Genomic DNA, 20121 nt, shown 5'->3' with positions numbered 1-20121 from the left:
CAATTTACAGATTCAACACAATCCCCATTAAAATCCCAACACAATTCTTTACAGAACTTGAAAGAACAATACTCAACTTCATTTGAAAAAAAAAAAAACCAGGATAGCTGAAACAATCCTGTACAATAAAAGAACTTCCAGAGGTATTACCATTCCTGATTTTAAGCTCTACTACAGAGCTGCTATAGGAATAAAACCTGCATGATATTGGCACAAAAACAGACAGTCAGATAAATGGAATTGACGGAAAGACACAGAAGTAAATCCACATATCTTTTACACCTGATTTTCGACAAAGAAGCCAAAATTATACAATGGAAAAAAGAAAACATCTTCAATAAAAAATGCTGGTCTAAATGGATGTCAGCATGTAGAAGAAATCAAATAGAGTCATATCTATCTCCCTGCACAAAACTCAAGTCCAAGTGGATCAAAGACCATAACACAAATCCAGATACACCAAACTGGATAGAAGAGAATGTGGGAAATAACCTTGAATGTACTGGCACAGGCGACAACTTCCTGAACTAAATACCAGTAGCACAGACACTAAGATCGACAATTAATAAATTGGACCTCATTAAACTGCAAGGCTTCTGTAAGTCAAAAGACACCTTCAACAGGACAAAAGGACAGCCTATAGAATGGGAAAAATCTTCACCAACCCCACATCTGACAGAGGGATAATTTATAAAATATATAAAGAACTCATAAAACTAAACATCAAAAATCCAAATAATCCAGTTAAAAATGGTATCGTGATCTAACCAGAGAATTGTCACCAGATGATTCTTAAATGGCCGAAAAACACTTAAGGAAATGTTCAACATCCTTAGCCATCAGGAAAACACAAATCAAAACGACTCTGAGATTCCATTTTATACCTATCAGAATGGATAGGATAAAAAACACAAGTGACAGCTCATACTGGCTACAATGTGGCCAAAACGGGATCATTTCTCCATTGTTGGTGGGAGTGCAAACTTGTACAGCCACTCATCCACTTTGGAAATCAATAGGGCAGTTTCTCAGAATATTGGGAATTGCTTTATCTCAAGATCCAGCTATATCTCTCTTGGGCATATACCCAAGGAATGCTCAATCATACCACAAGGACACTTGTACAACTATGTTTAATATTAGCTTTATTCATAATAGCCAGAATCTGGAAACAATCTAGACATCCTTCAACAGAATAGTGGATAAAGAAAATGTGGTACATTTACACAATGGAATATTACTTAGCTGTTAAAAACAAATAACATCATAAAATTTGCATGTACATGGATGGAACTAGAAAAAAATCATCCCTAGTGAGGTTACTCACACTCAGAAAGACAAATATGGCATGAACTCACTTATAAGTGAATATTGTCTGTAAAATAAAGGATAAACATGCTATCATACACAGACCAGAGAGGCTTAGCAACAAGGAAGACTCAAGGGGGAATGCTTGGATCTCCCTGGGAAGGGGAAATAGAATAGATTTTGTGGGTTCACTGGGGGTGTGTGGGGATGGGAACATGAGAGATCAGATAGGGGATGTAGGAGAAAGTACTGAAAGAGACAATTGGAAAAAAGAACATTTTGGGGTGAGATAGAAACCTACTCCAAGGGAAACTCCCAAGAATCTACAAGGAAGACTCAAGCTAAGTCTCCCAGCAATAGGAGATATGTAGCCCAAATTGTCCATCTCTTGTGACTCCGGAAGACTTCCAATGGAGGGATTGAGACACTAGCCTAGGTATATGATCTTTGACCTACAGTCTGTCTTGCCTATTGGATGTGCTGGGATTGGTGACTACCCCAGTTGATGTCATAGAGGCTTTATCCAAGAACTGATGGAAACACTCAAACATTAGGCAGAGCTCAGTGAATCCTGTGGAAGAGGACAGGGGAGGATTGTAGGAGCCAGAGGGGTCAAGGACACCACAAGACAACTAACCTGGAATCAACTAACCTGGGCTCAGGGTCTCTCACAGAGATTAAACTGACAGCCAAGGAGCCTGCATGGGATTTATCTAGGGCCTATGCATATATGTGACAGTTTGTGCAGCTTGGTCTTCTTGTGGAACTCTTAACAGTGGGAGTAGGGGTTGTCTCTGATGTTTTGCTGGCCTTTGAATCCTTATCCTCATACTGTGTATCCTTATACAGCCTTAATATATGCTTAATATTACTGCAACTTTTTTTCAAGACAGGGTTTCTCTGTGTAGCTTTGTGCCTTTTCCTGGAACTTGCTTTGTAGACTAGGCTGGCCTCGAACTCAGAGAGATCTGCCTGCCTCTGCCTCCCGAGTGCTGGGATTAAAGGCGTGCACTACCATCACCCGGCCGTATTACTGCAACTTGGTATGTCATGTTTTGTTGATATCCACGTGAGGCCTGCCCTTTTATGAATAGAAACAGAGGAGGAGTGGATGTGGAGAACAGAGGTGAGGTGAGAGAGAAGGGCTGGATGGAGAGGAGGGGGAAAACTGCAGTTGGAGGGGGGAGAGAGAGAGAGAGAGAGAGAGAGAGAGAGAGAGAGAGAGAGATCCCAATCAAAAGCAGTCTTCAAAGGCATTAATAGTTTACCACAGATAGTAAAGGGACAATTTTTAAAAGTGACACTGAAAATGCACAGGGCATAAATTTATGATTACAAGTGATCCATCTTGACATCCAGCCCAGCAGTCATATACACAGCAATTGAATCACTAAACTAATAAAGAACCAGAGAAATGTGATACTGGAAACATGGAAGGGAAACAAATGTTTAATAAAAGCAGAAATCAAAAAGTATTGTTGACTACATTTTGATGGAGTTTTATACTGAATGCATTTCCTTTTTCTCTTTCTGAGTTCTGGTATTCTGACAGAAAATCCCGCTTCAAAGGATCTTCCTTCATTCTTTTTATCCAGGCAGCAAGTGTGCTATTGCTGGGTAAACCTTTGTTGCACAGCTCTAACAGAGCTACTGTAGAGTAAAACTGGGTATAAACTGTGCTTTCATCAACACCTAGGAGTGACAGATTCCCTGAGAAAGGACAAGGCTTTGTGACAACCACCACCCTACAGATATCAAGAGAAGCTCAACTGTCCATTGGGCCAAATCACAAGTTAAAATATGTGTCAAAATAGATCAACACACTTTACAAAAGGATATTCAGTTATTCAAATGGTTGATGACTGAATCTGAGTAATAGTTGAAGGAAGGCAAACATGGAAGAATAGAGGAACTTGTAGCAAATGAGAAAAGATAAGTGGGCTAAAACCTATAGGCATATATCTGAGTGATCAATAACTCAAGCACACTCTTAACTCCAGCACCCCCATTTTCTCAACACATATGACTTACCTGAAATTTTTTAATGGAGACTGAGAATTTATGTACAAGCATTTGAGCAGTATTAGCTCAATTAGTAAGTTACCAGACCAAGTAGTCAGGGACAAGAAAGAAGTAGTTATAACAAAATGCTGGAAAAGGGGGTCATGGCAATTCTGTTGACCAATTTCTCTGTCTTTCCACTGATGAACAAAATAGTAGTCAAAATCTATATTTATTTACCACTAGTGAACTTTCCAAATGATTCATTTTCTTTTGTTTTTGGATCTATAATAAAATTATCTATTTTATATACTAATTCAGTCTCAATTTACTATATCATACAATGAATTTTATTTAAAATGATTATGGTTCTCTTCATAACAGGAGGAGGAAAGATAATAAGAACCATAGATAGTGGATGACCCCAAGGAAGTAGAATCTTCCAGACACAACAGGACTGGTACTCATATGACTTTGTGGAGACTGTGACAACACACTCAAGATGCACAGGTTCAAATCAGACAAAATCTCACACTAAAAAGGAAAAGTAGACAAAAATCCCACCCTTATGCAAGAAGTGACTTGCAATTGATAACTCCTGGGAAAATTTTTCCAATGGAGTGACACTGGGTATATCAAACAAAATCCAGGGCAGGCCCTATGCCCCAGAGTAGATGATCAACACATAAAGACCCCATGTTTTTTTGTTTTGTTTTGTTTTTCCTTGTGCATTTTGTTTTCGTATTCTTTATCTTTTTTTTTAGTTTGTTTTAGTTATTGTGGGGCTTTGTATATTTCTTGGGATAGAAAGAAACATGAATTTGGGTTGGTAGGGTGTTGAAGAGAATCTGAGACAGTTTAGGGAAGGGGAGAGAATATGATCAAAACACATTGTGTAAAAAACAAAAAAAAAAAACATCTCTTTTGGGCCAGGCGGTGGTGGCACACGCCTTTAATCCCAGCACTTGGGAGGCAGAGGCAGGCAGATCTCTGTGAGTTCGAGGCCAGCCTGGGCTACCAAGTGAGCTCCAGGAAAGGTGCAAAGCTACACAAGAGAAATACTGTCTTGGAAAACTAAAAAAAAAAAAAACCACAAAAACATCTTTTTACAAAACAAAAAATGTTCATTCTTCTCAATGAATGTTATATATATATATATATATATATATATATATATATATATATATATATATGTATATATTGGGCTGCTCAAAATTAGGACATTTAAAAGTGTAGCCATATTAAATTTCAACTTCCTACAAAGACTTAGTAATCTGAATCACATAAAAAGAAATAGCCAAAGAAACAGACAGCTTTTTTAGCATTGTCTTTCAAAGACCTCCTGGTCATCATATTTCTTTTCTTTTTGTAAACTTCTATTCCTCTTCTCTGGAATAACTGAGCCTCTGACCTGTCTTGAAGATGCTACCATTGGCTGAGATCTTTCTTTCAAAGACTGAACATATAGAAGTATTACTATTTTATCAAGGTTTTGTCATTTGATGGTAATTTATCTTTGTTGACTGTTCATTTCCGTGTATGGACCTTTTACTCCCATTTGAAAATAAAAACACTTATCAGTATCTACTATGCACCGGCTATTCTACTAGGCTATATGGTTTTAAAATGTGAAGAATATTAAAATTTTGCCTTCCCCATTCAGAACCTGCTTGAGAAGACAGAAATGCAACAAAACAAAACAAAAACTAAATAAAAAAATGGCCACTGGTGAAAGATGCTAGGGAAAGAATGACTAATTAGTCTGAACATTAGAGAGATATTTAGTTTGTAAATATTATATAAATGGTATAAAATTGATGAGGAAAGGAAGCTAATAAATAAGTTGGGGCTGATAATGTTCCATCCCAGAAACAGACTGCCTAACAAAACCCCCAATATCAGACATGAGAAGCTCTCTTTTGAGTTGTTGGTCCATGTTCCAGTTAGGGTAACTATTGTTGTGATAAAACACCATGGTCAAAAGCAAGTAGGGAGGAAATGGTTTATTTGGTTTATACTTCCATACTACAGTCACTGAAGGAAGTCAAGACATGAACTCATGAATATGGTGGTATTCTATTTGTACTGAAATGTGATTTTAATTGTATATTAATAAATAAAGTTGCCTGGGGGTCAGAGCTATTAGAGCCATAGAAAGAGCGTGGTGGTGGTGGTGGTGGTGGTGGTGGTGGTGGTGGTGGTGGTGCATGCCTTTAATCCCATAGATCTCTGTGTGTTCAGGGATACAGCCAGCACTGGAGACACACGCCTTTAAGACCTGGGGGTCTGTACATACAGACAGTGATGAGGCAGTCATGTGTTTGGGTTTACAACCAATGAGAAGGCAGAACAGAAAGATTATTTAAAGACATACACATAGGAAATAGGTCTCTTTCAGGGAGATAGGAGCACTGCAGGAGGAAGGGTGAGATTTTAGCTCTGAGCTCTGACCTCTTGGCTTTCTCTTTTACATTGGTTCTGTGTTTCTTATTTAATAAGACGGTTGGTTACATCTACACATGAACCATTAAAACCTGGAGGTAGGAGCTGATGGGCCACGAAAGGATGCTGCTTATTGGCTTGCTCCCCATGGCTTGTTTGTCTTGTTCTCTTATAAAACTCCCAACCACCTGCAGAGGGGTGGTCTCACACATTATGGCCCAGGCCTTCCCACATCAGTCACTAAGTAAGAAAATGCCCTAGAGGCTTAGCTACAGCTCAATCTTATGGAGGCATTTTTCAACTGAGGCTCCCTATTCACTAGTGTCTCTAACTTGTGCTAAGTTGACATAAAACTAGCCAGCATAGTCAGGGTTGTCCAAGAGAGTTGCAAAACATACAAGCTATTGGTATTGCCTTTGTTTGCTGCTCCCCCGGGATTTGGAAGGTTAAGTCCCTACTGCTGAGGATGCCATGCACTTCAGAAACAGGGCCCAGAGTTCCATGACTTAGGATTGTCCTGAAATCCTCTTCCCTGAAGACTGGACAAGAAATCTTCCAAAAAAAAGGAAACAACCAAAACTCCTATCCATACACACACACACACACACACACACACACACACACACACACACACACACACACATATATATATATATATATATATATATATATATATATATATATATAACTTATGAACCACAACAATGACCAGCATGGCTCTATAACCTTAAGGGTCTAGTAGTAACATATCTGCCTTGGCAGTAACTTAAAGCTCTCCAATTGGAATTAAGACATGCTCTACAAGAGGGATCCATATTTGGTATTGGAAACTTAGTCTAACTAGCCAGGGCTAGTGAAGTCATGAATTGTGGAAGAGAAACTACAACCACCACTTTACTAAATGACTGTAATCCCTAACAACAATCTAAACATTTATCTTTAGATTCACAGACAACTGTAGTTCTCACCTCTAACCAAAAGAAGTCTTAGCAACAGACTGAGACAATAACAGAAGACCACAACTAAACCAAATGCAGAGTTGTTGGGGCCTCCCAGTGGACACACCTACAAAACAGCTCCTCTACCAAAGGCTCAGTAAACACTGAAAAAGATGGGGTGGATAAGAGCAAGAGGAGCATGGAGTTTGCAGTGAGATTGTATCAATTAGCAATGTTAGAAGCTACACCTGTAAAGTGTCATTGACAAGACTGCCTAAATATGAGCAGAACAAAGATGACAACAGATATGCCAAAAGAGACAAGAGAAAGCTCACAAGGCTTCAACCCCACACAAAGACTGACAGGAAACTAAGGAATGCTAAGAATGGGATAGTCTTCTCCAGAGAGAAACACACCAATTGGTTATCCAATACCATATGGTCAGTTCTGAATACATATACAAGTAACATTATACAGACTGAGCAGATTGTATGTAGGAAATATATATATATATATATATATATATATATATATATATATATATGCATGCAGTAACAAGTTAATGAAAAAGGAGGCCATGAATTTAAGAGATTAAAAAGGAAGGGTATATGTGAAGGTTTGGAAGCAGGAAATGTAAGGGAGAAATTATGTGACTATTACACCAAAAAAATTAACTAAATGCAATATATGGATCTCATTTTGATTATTAAAATAAAACAGAGAACTTAAAAATGTGAAATATGTGAGAAAAATGGAATATTTATGGATATTTGATATGAAATAGTTATTTTATAGTATTATATAACTGTATTTACTTACAAAAAGTAAATCCTTCTCTTTTTTGAGAGACTTCCTAAAATAAGTGGAATTTGACTGAGATTGGCTTCAAAATGACAAGGTAACAAATAGAAGCATAGAAGAAATAAGACAGTCCATGAATTGAGGATTGTTGATATCTTGAAATGCACATCAGTGTTTATTGAAATGTTCTGTCTACTTTTATGAATATTCAATATTTTCCACGATCAGAAGAATTTAAAAACAGACAAAAGTGAAATTACTGATTCAGGTATTTTTGACAAAAATATAAAGGGCATGGGTTATTTATAATTAATCATTGGATGAAATGACTAAGATATTTCTCTCCCATTCAATTTTTTAATTAAATACAATTTAAAAATAGTCATGTAATGCTTTTTATGCACAAATCATTAGTCTCTAAAACATCCTACCCTGTGCACGTCATTCTGCTTCTGAACTGCTGGAAAATCACCGCCGATAGGTGCCTGCCGGCTCAACTCATCACCTTTCAGCTGTAGCCACACAAGAAGTTCCTGAAGAGAAAGATGCAGACGCTTCCACTGGTCAGAACTGGCTTCCAAATGGGACCTAAAAATGAACAGGAGCATGCTTTGTCAGAATATCTTGATTTGTAATTGATGAATCTGTTCATTCCATTGCCTTGATTAGATATTGTCATAATACACACCTATTATGAGCTATATATCATAGCTGTTAATAAAATTCTAGCTACCTGATTTTGCGAGTCATAAAACAAGGTGGGAGTATTCCAAAGACAATGTGTAGGCAAGGCCACATTCTGCCATATGTTTCTTTCCACATACAGAATTCTGAGACTTTTGGCATGGCCTGCAAGCTGGAATAAAATGTTTTCCTATCCTGTTTCAGCCAATGATTTTTCATGCTTCTAGTAGAAAAAGACTTAGACCCAGTGACTAATAAAACCCCTTAGTTTCCATGTGACTCATACTGGAATTCTTTCTGCTTTGAGGAATGGAAATGTCTCTCGCCACATTTCGACTTTTCCATTTCTTATACCCTGGACAGTATTTCCCTTTGCCTCCTTCTGTCTGGTGTCTGGTCCTTTCTGCTCTACTTCTCATATGCTTCTTGTCCCTCTACCCTTTTTTATTCCTCTGAACCTGGGATTTGTTTTTCACCAAGTTCCAACTTTTTTTCTCATTGTTTCCTCTGTGTGAAATGTGCAGAGACAAAAACTCACAGTGAAGAGATAGCTTCCCCTAAACATGAATAATTTATGCAGGAGACCGAGTCTTTTACCATCAGCTGTATTTAGAACATGGTAATCCTTAGAGGCCATGTAGGAATATACAAATGAGTGATTTGTGCCACATTTCATTTGAGAAGGAGAAACTAAATTAATAAAATAAATCATCATCCAGAAAACAAAGGAGAAAGTTACAGTGCTTTTTCCTCAGGTCAATCTGCAACCATGCTGCATCACTAACATTTGATCAGCAAACACTAATTAATTCATAAAATTAATGCTGCCTATAACATAAACACACTAAAGTCTCTAGGGCTGCCATGAAATTTAATGCAAAGCAGGCAGGTAGAAGAACATTTCCCTTATCTGCTCAGTGACTTGACCAGATATTTCCAATACAACTCTCTTTCTGACATTAGAATTACCGGAGTATGTATTAAATTGTTTCAGATTTTCCAAAAGATACTCTAATGAAGTCATAAAGGTCTTTAAAACGTGCCAATAAATCTTCAATTTTAGGAATATGGAGAAAGCAACTGGGGAAACTCACAAAGTTATAGTTATAGAAGTATTAATTACAGCATTGCTTATCATTGTGATAAACCATAAACTGTAAATATTCAATGCTAAGGAATTTATTACTTCTGTGATTGTAATGTCACATAATGAACTCTTATGTAATATTCAGTATGATGGCACAGGCAAATGTATATGCATATGGAAAATGAGAAATTGGGTTACAATAAAGAAATGCAAATTTTTATTTTTTTGTAAGATGTTTGTATGTAGTTAGTTATACATTTGTAAGCACATGCTTGACCTTGCATGTAAATATATGGAATGACAACCAGGTTGTCTTTCAGGGTTAGATATGCAAGATTTCTTTCATCTTTACACTTTTCCAATCTGTAAGAATGTCAATTCTATAATGCATGATATAACTATATTAAAAATGTAAACTTTTACTACAAGTGAAAGAAACTAAAGAGTTCAAGTCTTTAATGATATTGCTATACAATCAGTTAACCATATCATACCGTGATATGAATACAATGTAAGAATACATGCAGACTGTATTTGGTATAGAGGTCAGTTCTTTAGTTTTCTATTTCCTCCTTATCTTACAACCATTACTTTCCCCTGACAAACTGAAGTGGGAATTCCCTATGCAAGATTCTAGCTACTTAAGAAATCTAATGAGTACTGCACAAGGATTCTCTGCAATGTTTGAAAGTTACAGTTTAGTCGCATGGAAGGTAAAAAAAAAAAAAACTATCAGACAGGATAGTTTGAAAGGTAGGCAGACAAAGGCACATGGAATAGCAGTCAACAGTAGAAAAGACACTGGCTAAATAAATATTTATTGTGTGTCTTTAAGTTGCATGAGGCATTGGGTTGCAATAAGAAGAGGAAAGGGAATGAGGATGTCCAATGCTTGTCTTCCATTTATTTAGTATTTGAAGCAAACTACTGTAGTGGAACATTCCAAAAGAGAATTCATTGCAGGGCAGGTTGCCTATGGTGAGATCACAGGCTGCTGCTTTGGTTATATGGAAGTATCAGAACCACATTTCTAGGACAGGCAGTGGTGGCACACACCTTTAATCCTAGCACGAGGGAGGCAGAGGCAGGCAGATCTTTGTGAATTCGAGGCTTGCCTGGTCTACAAAGTAAGTTCCAGGACATCTAGGGCTATTACACAGAGGAACCCTATCTTGAAAAACCAAAACAACAACAACAACAAAACACTTCTAGATTAAATGGTACTGACTGATTATTTGTCAGTCAACAAACCATTTTGAGTTCCCTAAGTGAGCGGCATCTGTGAAAGGAGGATATTAAATTCTAAAACATCTAAGAGTGATTTCATAGCATAAGATATGAAGGCTGTGAGAAGCCAGGAGGAGAGGCCAGTCAAGACTGTTAACAGGAGCAGCAGAAGGACGTGGGACCAGAACGCATGAGAAACTGTCAAGTACCTAGGTGAAGAGATGTGTCCTAAAGGGATGGGATTTGCCAAAAAATTTAAAATGTTTGTTAATTTTCTTAAAGTAGTTCTGTGAACTTACAGAGATCTGCCTGCCTCTGCTTTCTGAGTGCTGGGAGTAATGGTGTGCAGTATCACACCTGTCTTGTCTTAAGTATGTATCAATGACTGTTTCTTTTCCTTCCAGAAGACAGGACATAAAGACAAAAGGTTAAGACAGGGATTGTAGGAAAGGGCTGGAACTTAGATAGTCAGAAAATCATATCCAATTTAAAATAATTCAAAGTGGTAGTTCTCAAATTTCAGTATATATGAAAGTTTAGAATAACGTGTTTGAAATCCAGATCTTCAGGCCCTGCTCCCCAAATCGCAGCAATTTTAAGAAGTGCTTTCAGAGCTCTTCAGCTGAGCTCCAACAACAGTGAGAAATAATTTCTTAAAGCATTAGTTAGTTCTTTTGTGCTCTATGTGGGTCTTTCTAGGAAAAAGTTTCCTTGTCATGATTTAAAGCATGCCATGATTTAAAGGCAATTTAAATATAAGGAAACTATATTAGGTTGAATAATATTTTATTTTAGCATGTTGATCTTGTGAAATATTTCTAAGACATTTACAATTTATATGTTGGAAGAAGCTACTGGTTTTATTTTAATTACTGCCTATCAAATATTTCTGAACATTAGCCTCTTTTTGTCTTTGAAAAGCTATCTCCTGGAAAAAAAAGGGGGGGGGGATTTGATAGCTGCTGTTCCCTGTATTTGGAAAGATGTTTTTGTCGTTGTTAGCAAAGGATGTTAGCATTAAGACAAGCCTTAGAGATTACAGTTCAAACACCCTGCTTTGCAATTGAGGAAAAGCAGGACTAGAGGTCTAAAGACAACTGCTGAGGCATATCTGCTATATGGCCATATTTACACATGGGAATTGAGAATTACAAGTCACCCTTAGATAAGAAAAACCCTCAATTATCCTGGTTTTAAGCAAATATTCTAGATCCTAGAGAAAAATGACCTCTTCTTAGTGGTCAAATGTATTTTATTTATCCCTACCAACTGAATAAAAAATAAAAAGAGGTAGTTTGAAGAGGCACACAGCATCTACCCACTCCCTATTAATCTTTATTAGTGAAGACAAGAGCTTGGTGGCTACTAGACTCTAAAAAGATAAGTGCTGATCTTTGAAAAACAAAAAAAAATCCACAAATTATAAGGATTAAGTAAAACATAGGGCTTTTAGGTGTACTGGGGTGTGCTGCTTGATATTTAAAGAACTCTTCGGAGACAACATTCTAAGAATTATACGGGATGATAAAGTGCTTGTTATTTCTCTAGATACAGATATTTCAAATGTGATTTGGTTGATGCCTAGTTTGAAATCCTTAATAAAACTTTACTCTGAAAAGCACATAGTCTTAAAGCAAATTGTGTTCTCTTGAATTCATTCTTCACTTTGACTTCCTTTATAGAACTAGTGATATATCCCTGGATGTCCTTTGTGGCCCTGTGTGATACAATAGCACTTAAGCAGACACAAAGAAAAGGTACAGATGCGGAAATAATGAAGAACTACAGAAATAAAGTGGGAGCTGCGGAGCTTTAAGTAAAGAGAGAGAATTAAACTCCAAGAGAGGTAAACATTTTTCTTTTCCAGCTGGGCCTTGAACTCCAACTTCCAACATAATTAACATTCCAAGAGTAAGAAAAAGGTCAGAGATACTCAGTGTCCAAGTTGCTTTTATTCCCACTCAAAAGTCGAAAGTTGCTTCTTCCTTTTGCACATTCTTTGTTCTCCTCTATAGAAATAAAAAAACCTCTCTATTCTAACTGCTATTCATTGTTGCTGAAGAATGTTAGTGCTCCTGTCTCTCAAACTAATGTTCAGAATTTAATAAACATGAAATTCATATAGTATTTACACATTTTTCTGCCAAGCATAAAAATATAAAATATAAATTTGCTGAAGTTATATCAATAACATATTAAATAATTTTCATAGTGAAATGTATGCATAATAACGTGAGTAAAATCTGAATACAGATTAAACAAATTTTCGTAAATATTGCTTCTGTAACAAAATTCACTGGACCTCTTCTGAAATTCTTGCTAGTTTTAAATTCAAAGTGAAAGGTTGTGGGCATAGGTGATTTTAGCATGAGAAAGACTTTCCTTTATTAATTATCATCCTGGCATTGAACAATCTCATTACTCAGTCTGTGTATATATATATATATATATATGTGTGTGTACAAATTTCTATGAATAAGTGAAAATATTACTTGATTTCCATCTTTTATCTTGTTCTATGAAACTGAACTATCACTGACTATTTATTTATTAGTACATCTTGTGGACAACATATGATATGATAATGAGTATAGAATGAATGATCCACTTTTCTTAAATGGAACAATGAGTTAGTTCTATATAATTTCAAACAATTTTTTTCTCAAAAGTATCCTATTTACTTTCGTACTGTTATAAACAAATCAGTTCCAAGGAAATAGGGAGAGGAATAAATTGGTAAAGTGCTAGCTGAACAAGCATGGGAATGTTTGTATGGGTCCCTAGCACCTATATTAAACCAACCATGATGGTGTGTATCTGTAATCCCAGACCCAGGGAAATAGAGACAGGTGAATCCCTGAGGTTGTAGGGATTAGTAGCCATACATTCTAGCCAAATTGATATACTTAAGCTTCAGCAAGACATTCTGACTCAAAAAATAAGGTGGGGAGCAATTGAGGTAGACACTGACAATCACCTGTTGCCTCCTGCACACATGTGCATCGACTCACAGGCACAGGTAATACACATGTGAACATGTACATTCACTACACACAAACACAATGATTTGTCTGAGTTTTTAAAGTATTATCCCAGATTTAATAGAGTTGCAGAATTGGAAGAGAAGCTGAAGAGACCATCTGTTTCTGGTCAAACCTCTTCATTTTAGTGTCTCATAGCATTAAAGTACTTAAGCAATTTGCTCAATTACATGTCATGAAGCCAAAGCATGAGAAGAGAAAACAATTATTGGTGTAAGAGGATTCTATTCTTTTAGACTTAGTTTGACTTTACATGTTTTCCTTTTCTTTCTCTTCTTTCCTCCCTCCCTCCCTCCCTCCCTCTTTCTTTCTTTCTTTCTTTCTTTCTTTTTTTCTTTCTTTCTTTCTTTCTTTCTTTCTTTCTTTCTTTCTTTCTTTCTTTCTTTCTTTCTTTCTTTCTTTTTCTTTCTCTATCCTTTCACCTCCTCCTCCTTCTCCTCCTCCTCCTCCTCTTCCTCCTCCTTTTGAGATAGGGTTTTTCTGTATAATTCTGGCTGTCCTAGAACTCACTCTGTAGACCAGGCTGGCTTCCAACTCAGAGATCTGTCTGCCTCTGGCTCCTGAGTACTGGGATTAAAGACATGTGCCACCATCACCTGACACCATCTTTTATTTAATTTGATGGGAGCCAACAAACATGAAACAACTCATGAACACTCAAAGGAACTGTGTGTGTGTGTGTGTGTGTGTGTGTGTGTGTGTGTGTGTGTGAGAGAGAGAGAGAGAGAGAGAGAGAGAGAGAGAGAGAGAGAGAGAGAGAGTTAGTTGCAGGCTGAGCCAAAGATCTTGTTCATGTTAGACAAGCACTCTACCACTGAGCCATATACTTAGTCTTTTAAATGTAAATTAGAATAGTTCTGGAAAGAACCAGCAAAGAATAGCACAAATGGGAAATATCTGTTGTAGAATTTGAGTCAAAATTTAAAGAATAAGAGGAGAGATTGTGTTCCAAGCATGAGAACCAGTACATGTCCATACACAGCTCTCATGAGAGACAGGAAACTGCTAGAAATCAAAACTGTATGAGTAAGCATAATCTAGTTGCCTCAGAGTTCCATGTTGGGAGGGGCTAGAATGTTGCTTGGTGAGAAAAGAGCACATTGTGGGTAGGGCAAAGGAAGAACAGAAAAGGGAAGAAGTTAGAAACCAAATGAATGAGTAAGATGTGTGCACAAGAGCAAAAGTTTTGAACTAAGGAGTAATATATAGAAATCGTATCATAGGTAGAATATTTCTACACAACTTGCTCTTACTTTCTGAAATACATTAATGGTTTCAGAAGCTCTCACAAAACAATGAACCTACTACACTTTCTCGTATATAACATGCTATAATCTGCAGAATTAGCATTGTTTTCCAAGGATATTTTGAAACATTCAATTTGTAAAATACTCCAATGGACATTCATCCCAATGTTCCTGTATGTTATTGCATAATGTCCCCAATTACTACTTCTGTTCTGCCTCTGATATGGAATGAGTGATACCACTATTCCATTCATGTTTTAAGATAAATTAAAGTATGTGGATGTGAAGAATTCCTTGCTTGTACTTACTCTATGTTCTAGATTATTACCCTCCCATTTGAAAGCTCAAACCATTGATCAGAATATTTAAATTGCATAATTCACAGCATCTTACATAAGATAAGGTAACTATTTTTTTGCTTGATTAATGGCAGTAAGAATTAAACTGCAATAGTTGGCATATGGGAGATTTCTGAAAACGAAGAGCTCATATTTTGCCTGAAATGCTGTTTACCACTTCAATTCTTTTATTTCATCAAGTTCACATGAAGGAGAGAAAAGACATAAGGAGAGTTTTAGTTATAGTCCCTTCCTTTTTCTTTCTTGAAAAAGGAAATCATTTTTCTTTTCTTCATCCATTGAAACATTTTTTTCTCCTCATGTTTTATTCTTTTTGAGGACAGATGTTACAAATGTGGCCTTTGCTATCAGACACTTTGACCTCTCTTAAAAGTTTAAAATATAGAAAGCTAGTAGAGCCTCTCTACTTTTGAAAATGTCATATCCCATTGTTTCCCCCAACTCATGACTAACACGTAGATTTAAAAAATCATGGGCAGTATACTGAGCTCAAAATGAGAGTCTGGGAGGCCAGGTGCAAGCTTGAAGGAATGCTTTGTAAAAGTAAATTGGTTCCTCAAATCAATCTTTTCAATTATGAAGTACTTTTTTTGTGAAATTTTCTTTATTCTTCCCTACAGAATACTCTGTTGATTAAAAGCCTATATGATGAAGTTAGACTCACTATGAATAGGTTTTAAACATGCCATTTGCTAACTGGGTCACTTTTGGAAACTTATTTATCCTCTCTGTTCCTCATTTTCTCCAAATGCTAAGACTATATAAGAAGGAAATTTACCTTTCGGGTTTGCTGATAACATCATGCAAGTCAAACACTATGACAGTCTTAGAGCAGTGGGTGGGACATAACACTTAGCCTGTGTTAGTTGCTAGCATTGTTATTTCATAGTGGGTAGAGTTTTTACAGCAGTGTTTACACTTTACTAACATTTCAGGTGTTCCTCTTTGTTATGAGAGTTGTATGGTGGAATTGTAGACAATTTAGGATAACTATAAAGAAGGGGAAAACCCCTTTTTTTATAGTCATACGACCTCAGAGAAGTAACTACTCCCACTATTGGATACATTCTTTTCTATTAATAAGTTCATTTGTCCTTTTCTACCTCTCTTCATGACCACTCCTTTCATGGGCACTGTTGAAAGCACAAACATATCTTTAAAAATAAGTGGATTAGGAAACACAATCAATTAGAAATCAGGAAGCCTTGCTTCTCCTCCATGTATTTCCCAGCTTGTTAGGTACCACTGGGTACTTCACAGACCTGCTCTGCTGTTTTGTCCCTACATATACCTATTCTAACCATAAAAGGATTCCTAGACCTTCCCTTTACCTTCTTTAGCAATGATGCGATATGTACAATTTCTCAAAGCAAGCTGATGGGGCAGATGAAAAAAAGTAGGCAAAAAATGAAAAGGTTTAGTGTACCTACAGAAGATGTGCTTCAACAAAATCTAAGAGATCAAATGATAAAAATTACTATAATCTCCTTAGCTGCAGGAACTCTGGAGAGGGTTTCTTTAAATTGTTAATTATAATGTGTTCTGCTTTTAAAAGAATGTCCTTTGGTTATGCATTTAGAGTAATGCCAAAGAGAATTCCATAACAAACATTCACTAATTTTATTGCTTTTTGTATGACACGATGATAAGCCAAGAGAGAACTCTGAAATTAGGATCGCTGTGCTCCCTATTTAAATTTACTCTAATGTCTTAATATGCATCTCTCCTGTGGTTATGAAACAGTCCCATTTTAATCTAACCTGAACCCTCAAGTATCATTTCCATTCCAAGCAAATGAATGATTCATTTATTCAAAATAAAATGAATCATTTTGAAATTCAGTGATTTACATAAACATGTGAGATATTAGCTACCTGTGCTAGGAAAACGAGGAGAATTTTGTCATCTTTATTCACATCTGGATCCCCCACCTGATCGTTGCCTACCTAATGTTGAGAGACTTTTTCCGAAGCTCACTCCACTTGAAATTCATGTTATCCAAACGTCTTTGTAACAGGGCTGCTTCATCTGAACTTTCCAGGGATCTCAAGATTTTTTGGCCATTTTCATCGAGATTGTGATAGATGTCCGTGTGAGCTTCAATTTCACCTTGGAGATCCTACCGGGCAGCAGAAAGAACACATTCAGAATTATCAAACAAAAGGACTAGCTGCGAATGTGAATTTGGAGAACTTAAAAAAATTATATTAGTTCAAAAGAAATTCTAATTTGGCAACAAACAAAATACACCCTGCATAATTTTTCTTGGAGTCCTGCCTCATGAAGTTATTATGGAGATTAAAAATGAATATCATATTAGATGTAATAAATGTATTTCTTATTTTTATGAATTAGAAGTAATATATTTATAGCACATTTCATAAGCTAAACTTTGTAATCCATATATAAAATATTCTGACATAGATATATGTTTTATGAAATAAAATGACATTGTAAAGTAGACTCCAGTAGTAATCATTTTATTACAATATGATTCAAGTTGTGTTTTCAATGCACATATGAATCTGTTGTGTTGAATGTGACCATAAAAGCATGTAGAGACGTACAACCAATGTTGTACTTGGTCCACAACACATTAGTGGGGTTCTATGAGACAAGAGCATCCTCTTGACAACATACCTTAAATTCACCTTAGTACTATGGCATCACACACATATTACATCATCATACATTGATTATTAAGCAGTTAATATACCATTTAAAAATACCATCTTAGTTTCAGACTCAGCAGCTAAAGAGTCCTTGATAAGAGTTAGGGTCTTGGCAAGAGTTAAACAAGAGGTATACACTAAGTTTCATTTGTATAAACACACGTAAAAAACATCATAATACAAAAGTCTGACCTTGACATGATATGTCTTCCTGTGCAACATTTTCAGCTTGAACCGGGGACTACAGCACTGATCCTGTTGCATAGCAAGCCCAAGAAAACTCAGAAACGGAATGGGCCCTGCTTTAAAATGCCAACCTTGCTTACATTCTGTCAACAGAATGAGTTTAAGAGCACAGGCTTGGACAGTCAATAATCATAATTGGCCACTTTGTACTGCTTGCTAAATGGTAGCCAGGCGTGTGGATGTGGGAGGGACCTCAAAGAATGGCGGCCTGGAATATGCAACTGACAGTTTATATTAAACAGCCAACTTTTCTTATCATTTTGCCATAATAAGCCAGAGACATTATAAATTCATTTTATATATGTGTTTCCCTCCTTGTTCCCAGCAGAACAGTCAAAGCCAAAGGAACATTCCTTAGAGAGCTGCCGGGTTCCAGCATTCCATTCTGCCTACACAATGAATGGAGGCTTTGTACATTATTTGACTTGCTCATACAGATTTGTATGCTTCTGTTCAACAAGTTTAAAAATTCATTCTGAAGCTCCGAAAAAAGCTTGGATTGATCTGTGTGACTAAAAAAGTTTTCTCTGCACCCCCCCCATCTCGTACTCTTTCTAAAATGTAATTAAATGACTTTGCTAAAGTAACAGGGGAAGCGGCAGCAGTAACGTTAGTAATTCTAAAGAAGTGCCTCATGTTTCCATTCACAGCCACTTTAAATGCAGAAGTTTGAGTGCTGCACAAGTAAGGGAGATGGACAATGAATGTTTCTTGTCACTATTTTTGGCAGCCAAAGTTGTCCTGATGGAGTCTGAATCCTGGAAGAGGAATACAGATGGGAGGACCTCAGATGCTAAAGGAAAGAAGAGAATAAAACAGAGGGAAGAACATCTATCCTTATCACACAAAACTTGGGGCTGTTTGGGGGATGTTATAGCTGGATTTTAAAACTAGAAAATATAGTAGAAAATTATTCATGAGTTTCTTGCTGCATGGAGTTTATTCAGATAGACATCATTTCCAGAATTCTCTTCTTTCTCCTTCTGTCTCTCTGGGACACTGGGACATACACACACACACACACACACACACACACACACACACACACACACACACACACAGTTTCACTATGTTGACGACCAGGTTGGGTTAGGACTCAACGGTTTTCCTGTCTCAGTCTTTGAAATTTTGTTGTTATACACATGCAACACTATACCTAGATTTTTGCTTCTTCATTTTCTAAATCTATATAGTACACCTAATTTGCCATTTATTCAGCAAAGGAGAAAGGTGAGCTAATTATATAAATAATTCAGGACAGAGAAGCAGACCTAATTTTGAGAGCATTCCCTCCTATGTCTCTCTCAGTTTGTTTGTATACCACCTAAAGTTTCTTTCCAGAGAATGCATTCAGGGAACCAAAATCAATCTTGTGCATGTTCAGAAAAACTAATGCATTCTCCCTCTGTCTCTCTGTCTCTGTCTCTCTCTCTCTCTCTCTCTCAGACACACACACACACACACACACACACACACACACACACACACACACACACACTTTCTCTCTTTCTGGAACTGAGATGATTCTGAGGGCACAACACATATGAGGCCTCTACCACTATTGAAATACATCCCCAGCCTCAGAAAATAATTTCACCAATAGAATGATTGTTCAAATACCCTTACCATATGAATGATCACACATTTGAGTTTTTCTATCTTGCCCTGATAGCAAAGACCCAGTCTTAATTACTAATTACCTATATTCATGTGCAACGTGAAACCATCAACACTTTTCTTTGCTGAATAAGTGAGGAATTCTGAGGTGCAAATAGAATGCTGATTCATTAATGGGCTAATTTTCTTCTTTTCCATGACTGGGTCAAGTCTACTGCATATAAATATCTTTGTTGTCTCATTAACAAAGAAAGGGACACAAAATGAATATGCAAGTATTCATCTAGTATTATTTGTTTAGTCTTGACATCATGGGAAATATAAGAGGAACTCAAGTGATAGTTTTGTCTTTAATTTTAAAAGTCAAGTGTGTATTTTTCTTTTAATTCATTTATATTACTGAATAAATACTGATGAGGAATTCTTGCCAAATCTCATAAACATTAGGAAC

The 20121-nt window shown here is 36.6% G+C and overlaps 1 protein-coding gene across 11 annotated transcripts in view; it reads right to left on the bottom strand.

The window, feature by feature from the left end:
* The window catches only part of Dmd (dystrophin), a 2209767-nt gene that overhangs the window by 381703 nt on the left and 1807943 nt on the right, over positions 1 to 20121 (bottom strand). For 9 of the 11 annotated variants that reach the window (XM_028881805.2, XM_037198928.1, XM_037198927.1 and 6 more), the window contains 2 exons: positions 17082 to 17254; positions 7922 to 8078 (listed from right to left, as the gene is read on the bottom strand). In XM_028881805.2, coding sequence (XP_028737638.1) covers positions 7922 to 8078; positions 17082 to 17254 — 330 coding nt within the window. Of the gene's footprint in view, positions 1 to 7921; positions 8079 to 17081; positions 17255 to 17999; positions 18290 to 20121 lie in introns of those variants that run through there. The other 2 variants (XM_037198929.1, XM_037198930.1) reach the window with 2 other exon arrangements.

The sequence above is a fragment of the Peromyscus leucopus genome, chromosome X, assembly GCF_004664715.2.
Source record: "Peromyscus leucopus breed LL Stock chromosome X, UCI_PerLeu_2.1, whole genome shotgun sequence".
Lineage (NCBI taxonomy): Eukaryota > Metazoa > Chordata > Mammalia > Rodentia > Cricetidae > Peromyscus > Peromyscus leucopus.
This window is presented reverse-complemented; position numbering and strand designations above follow the sequence as displayed.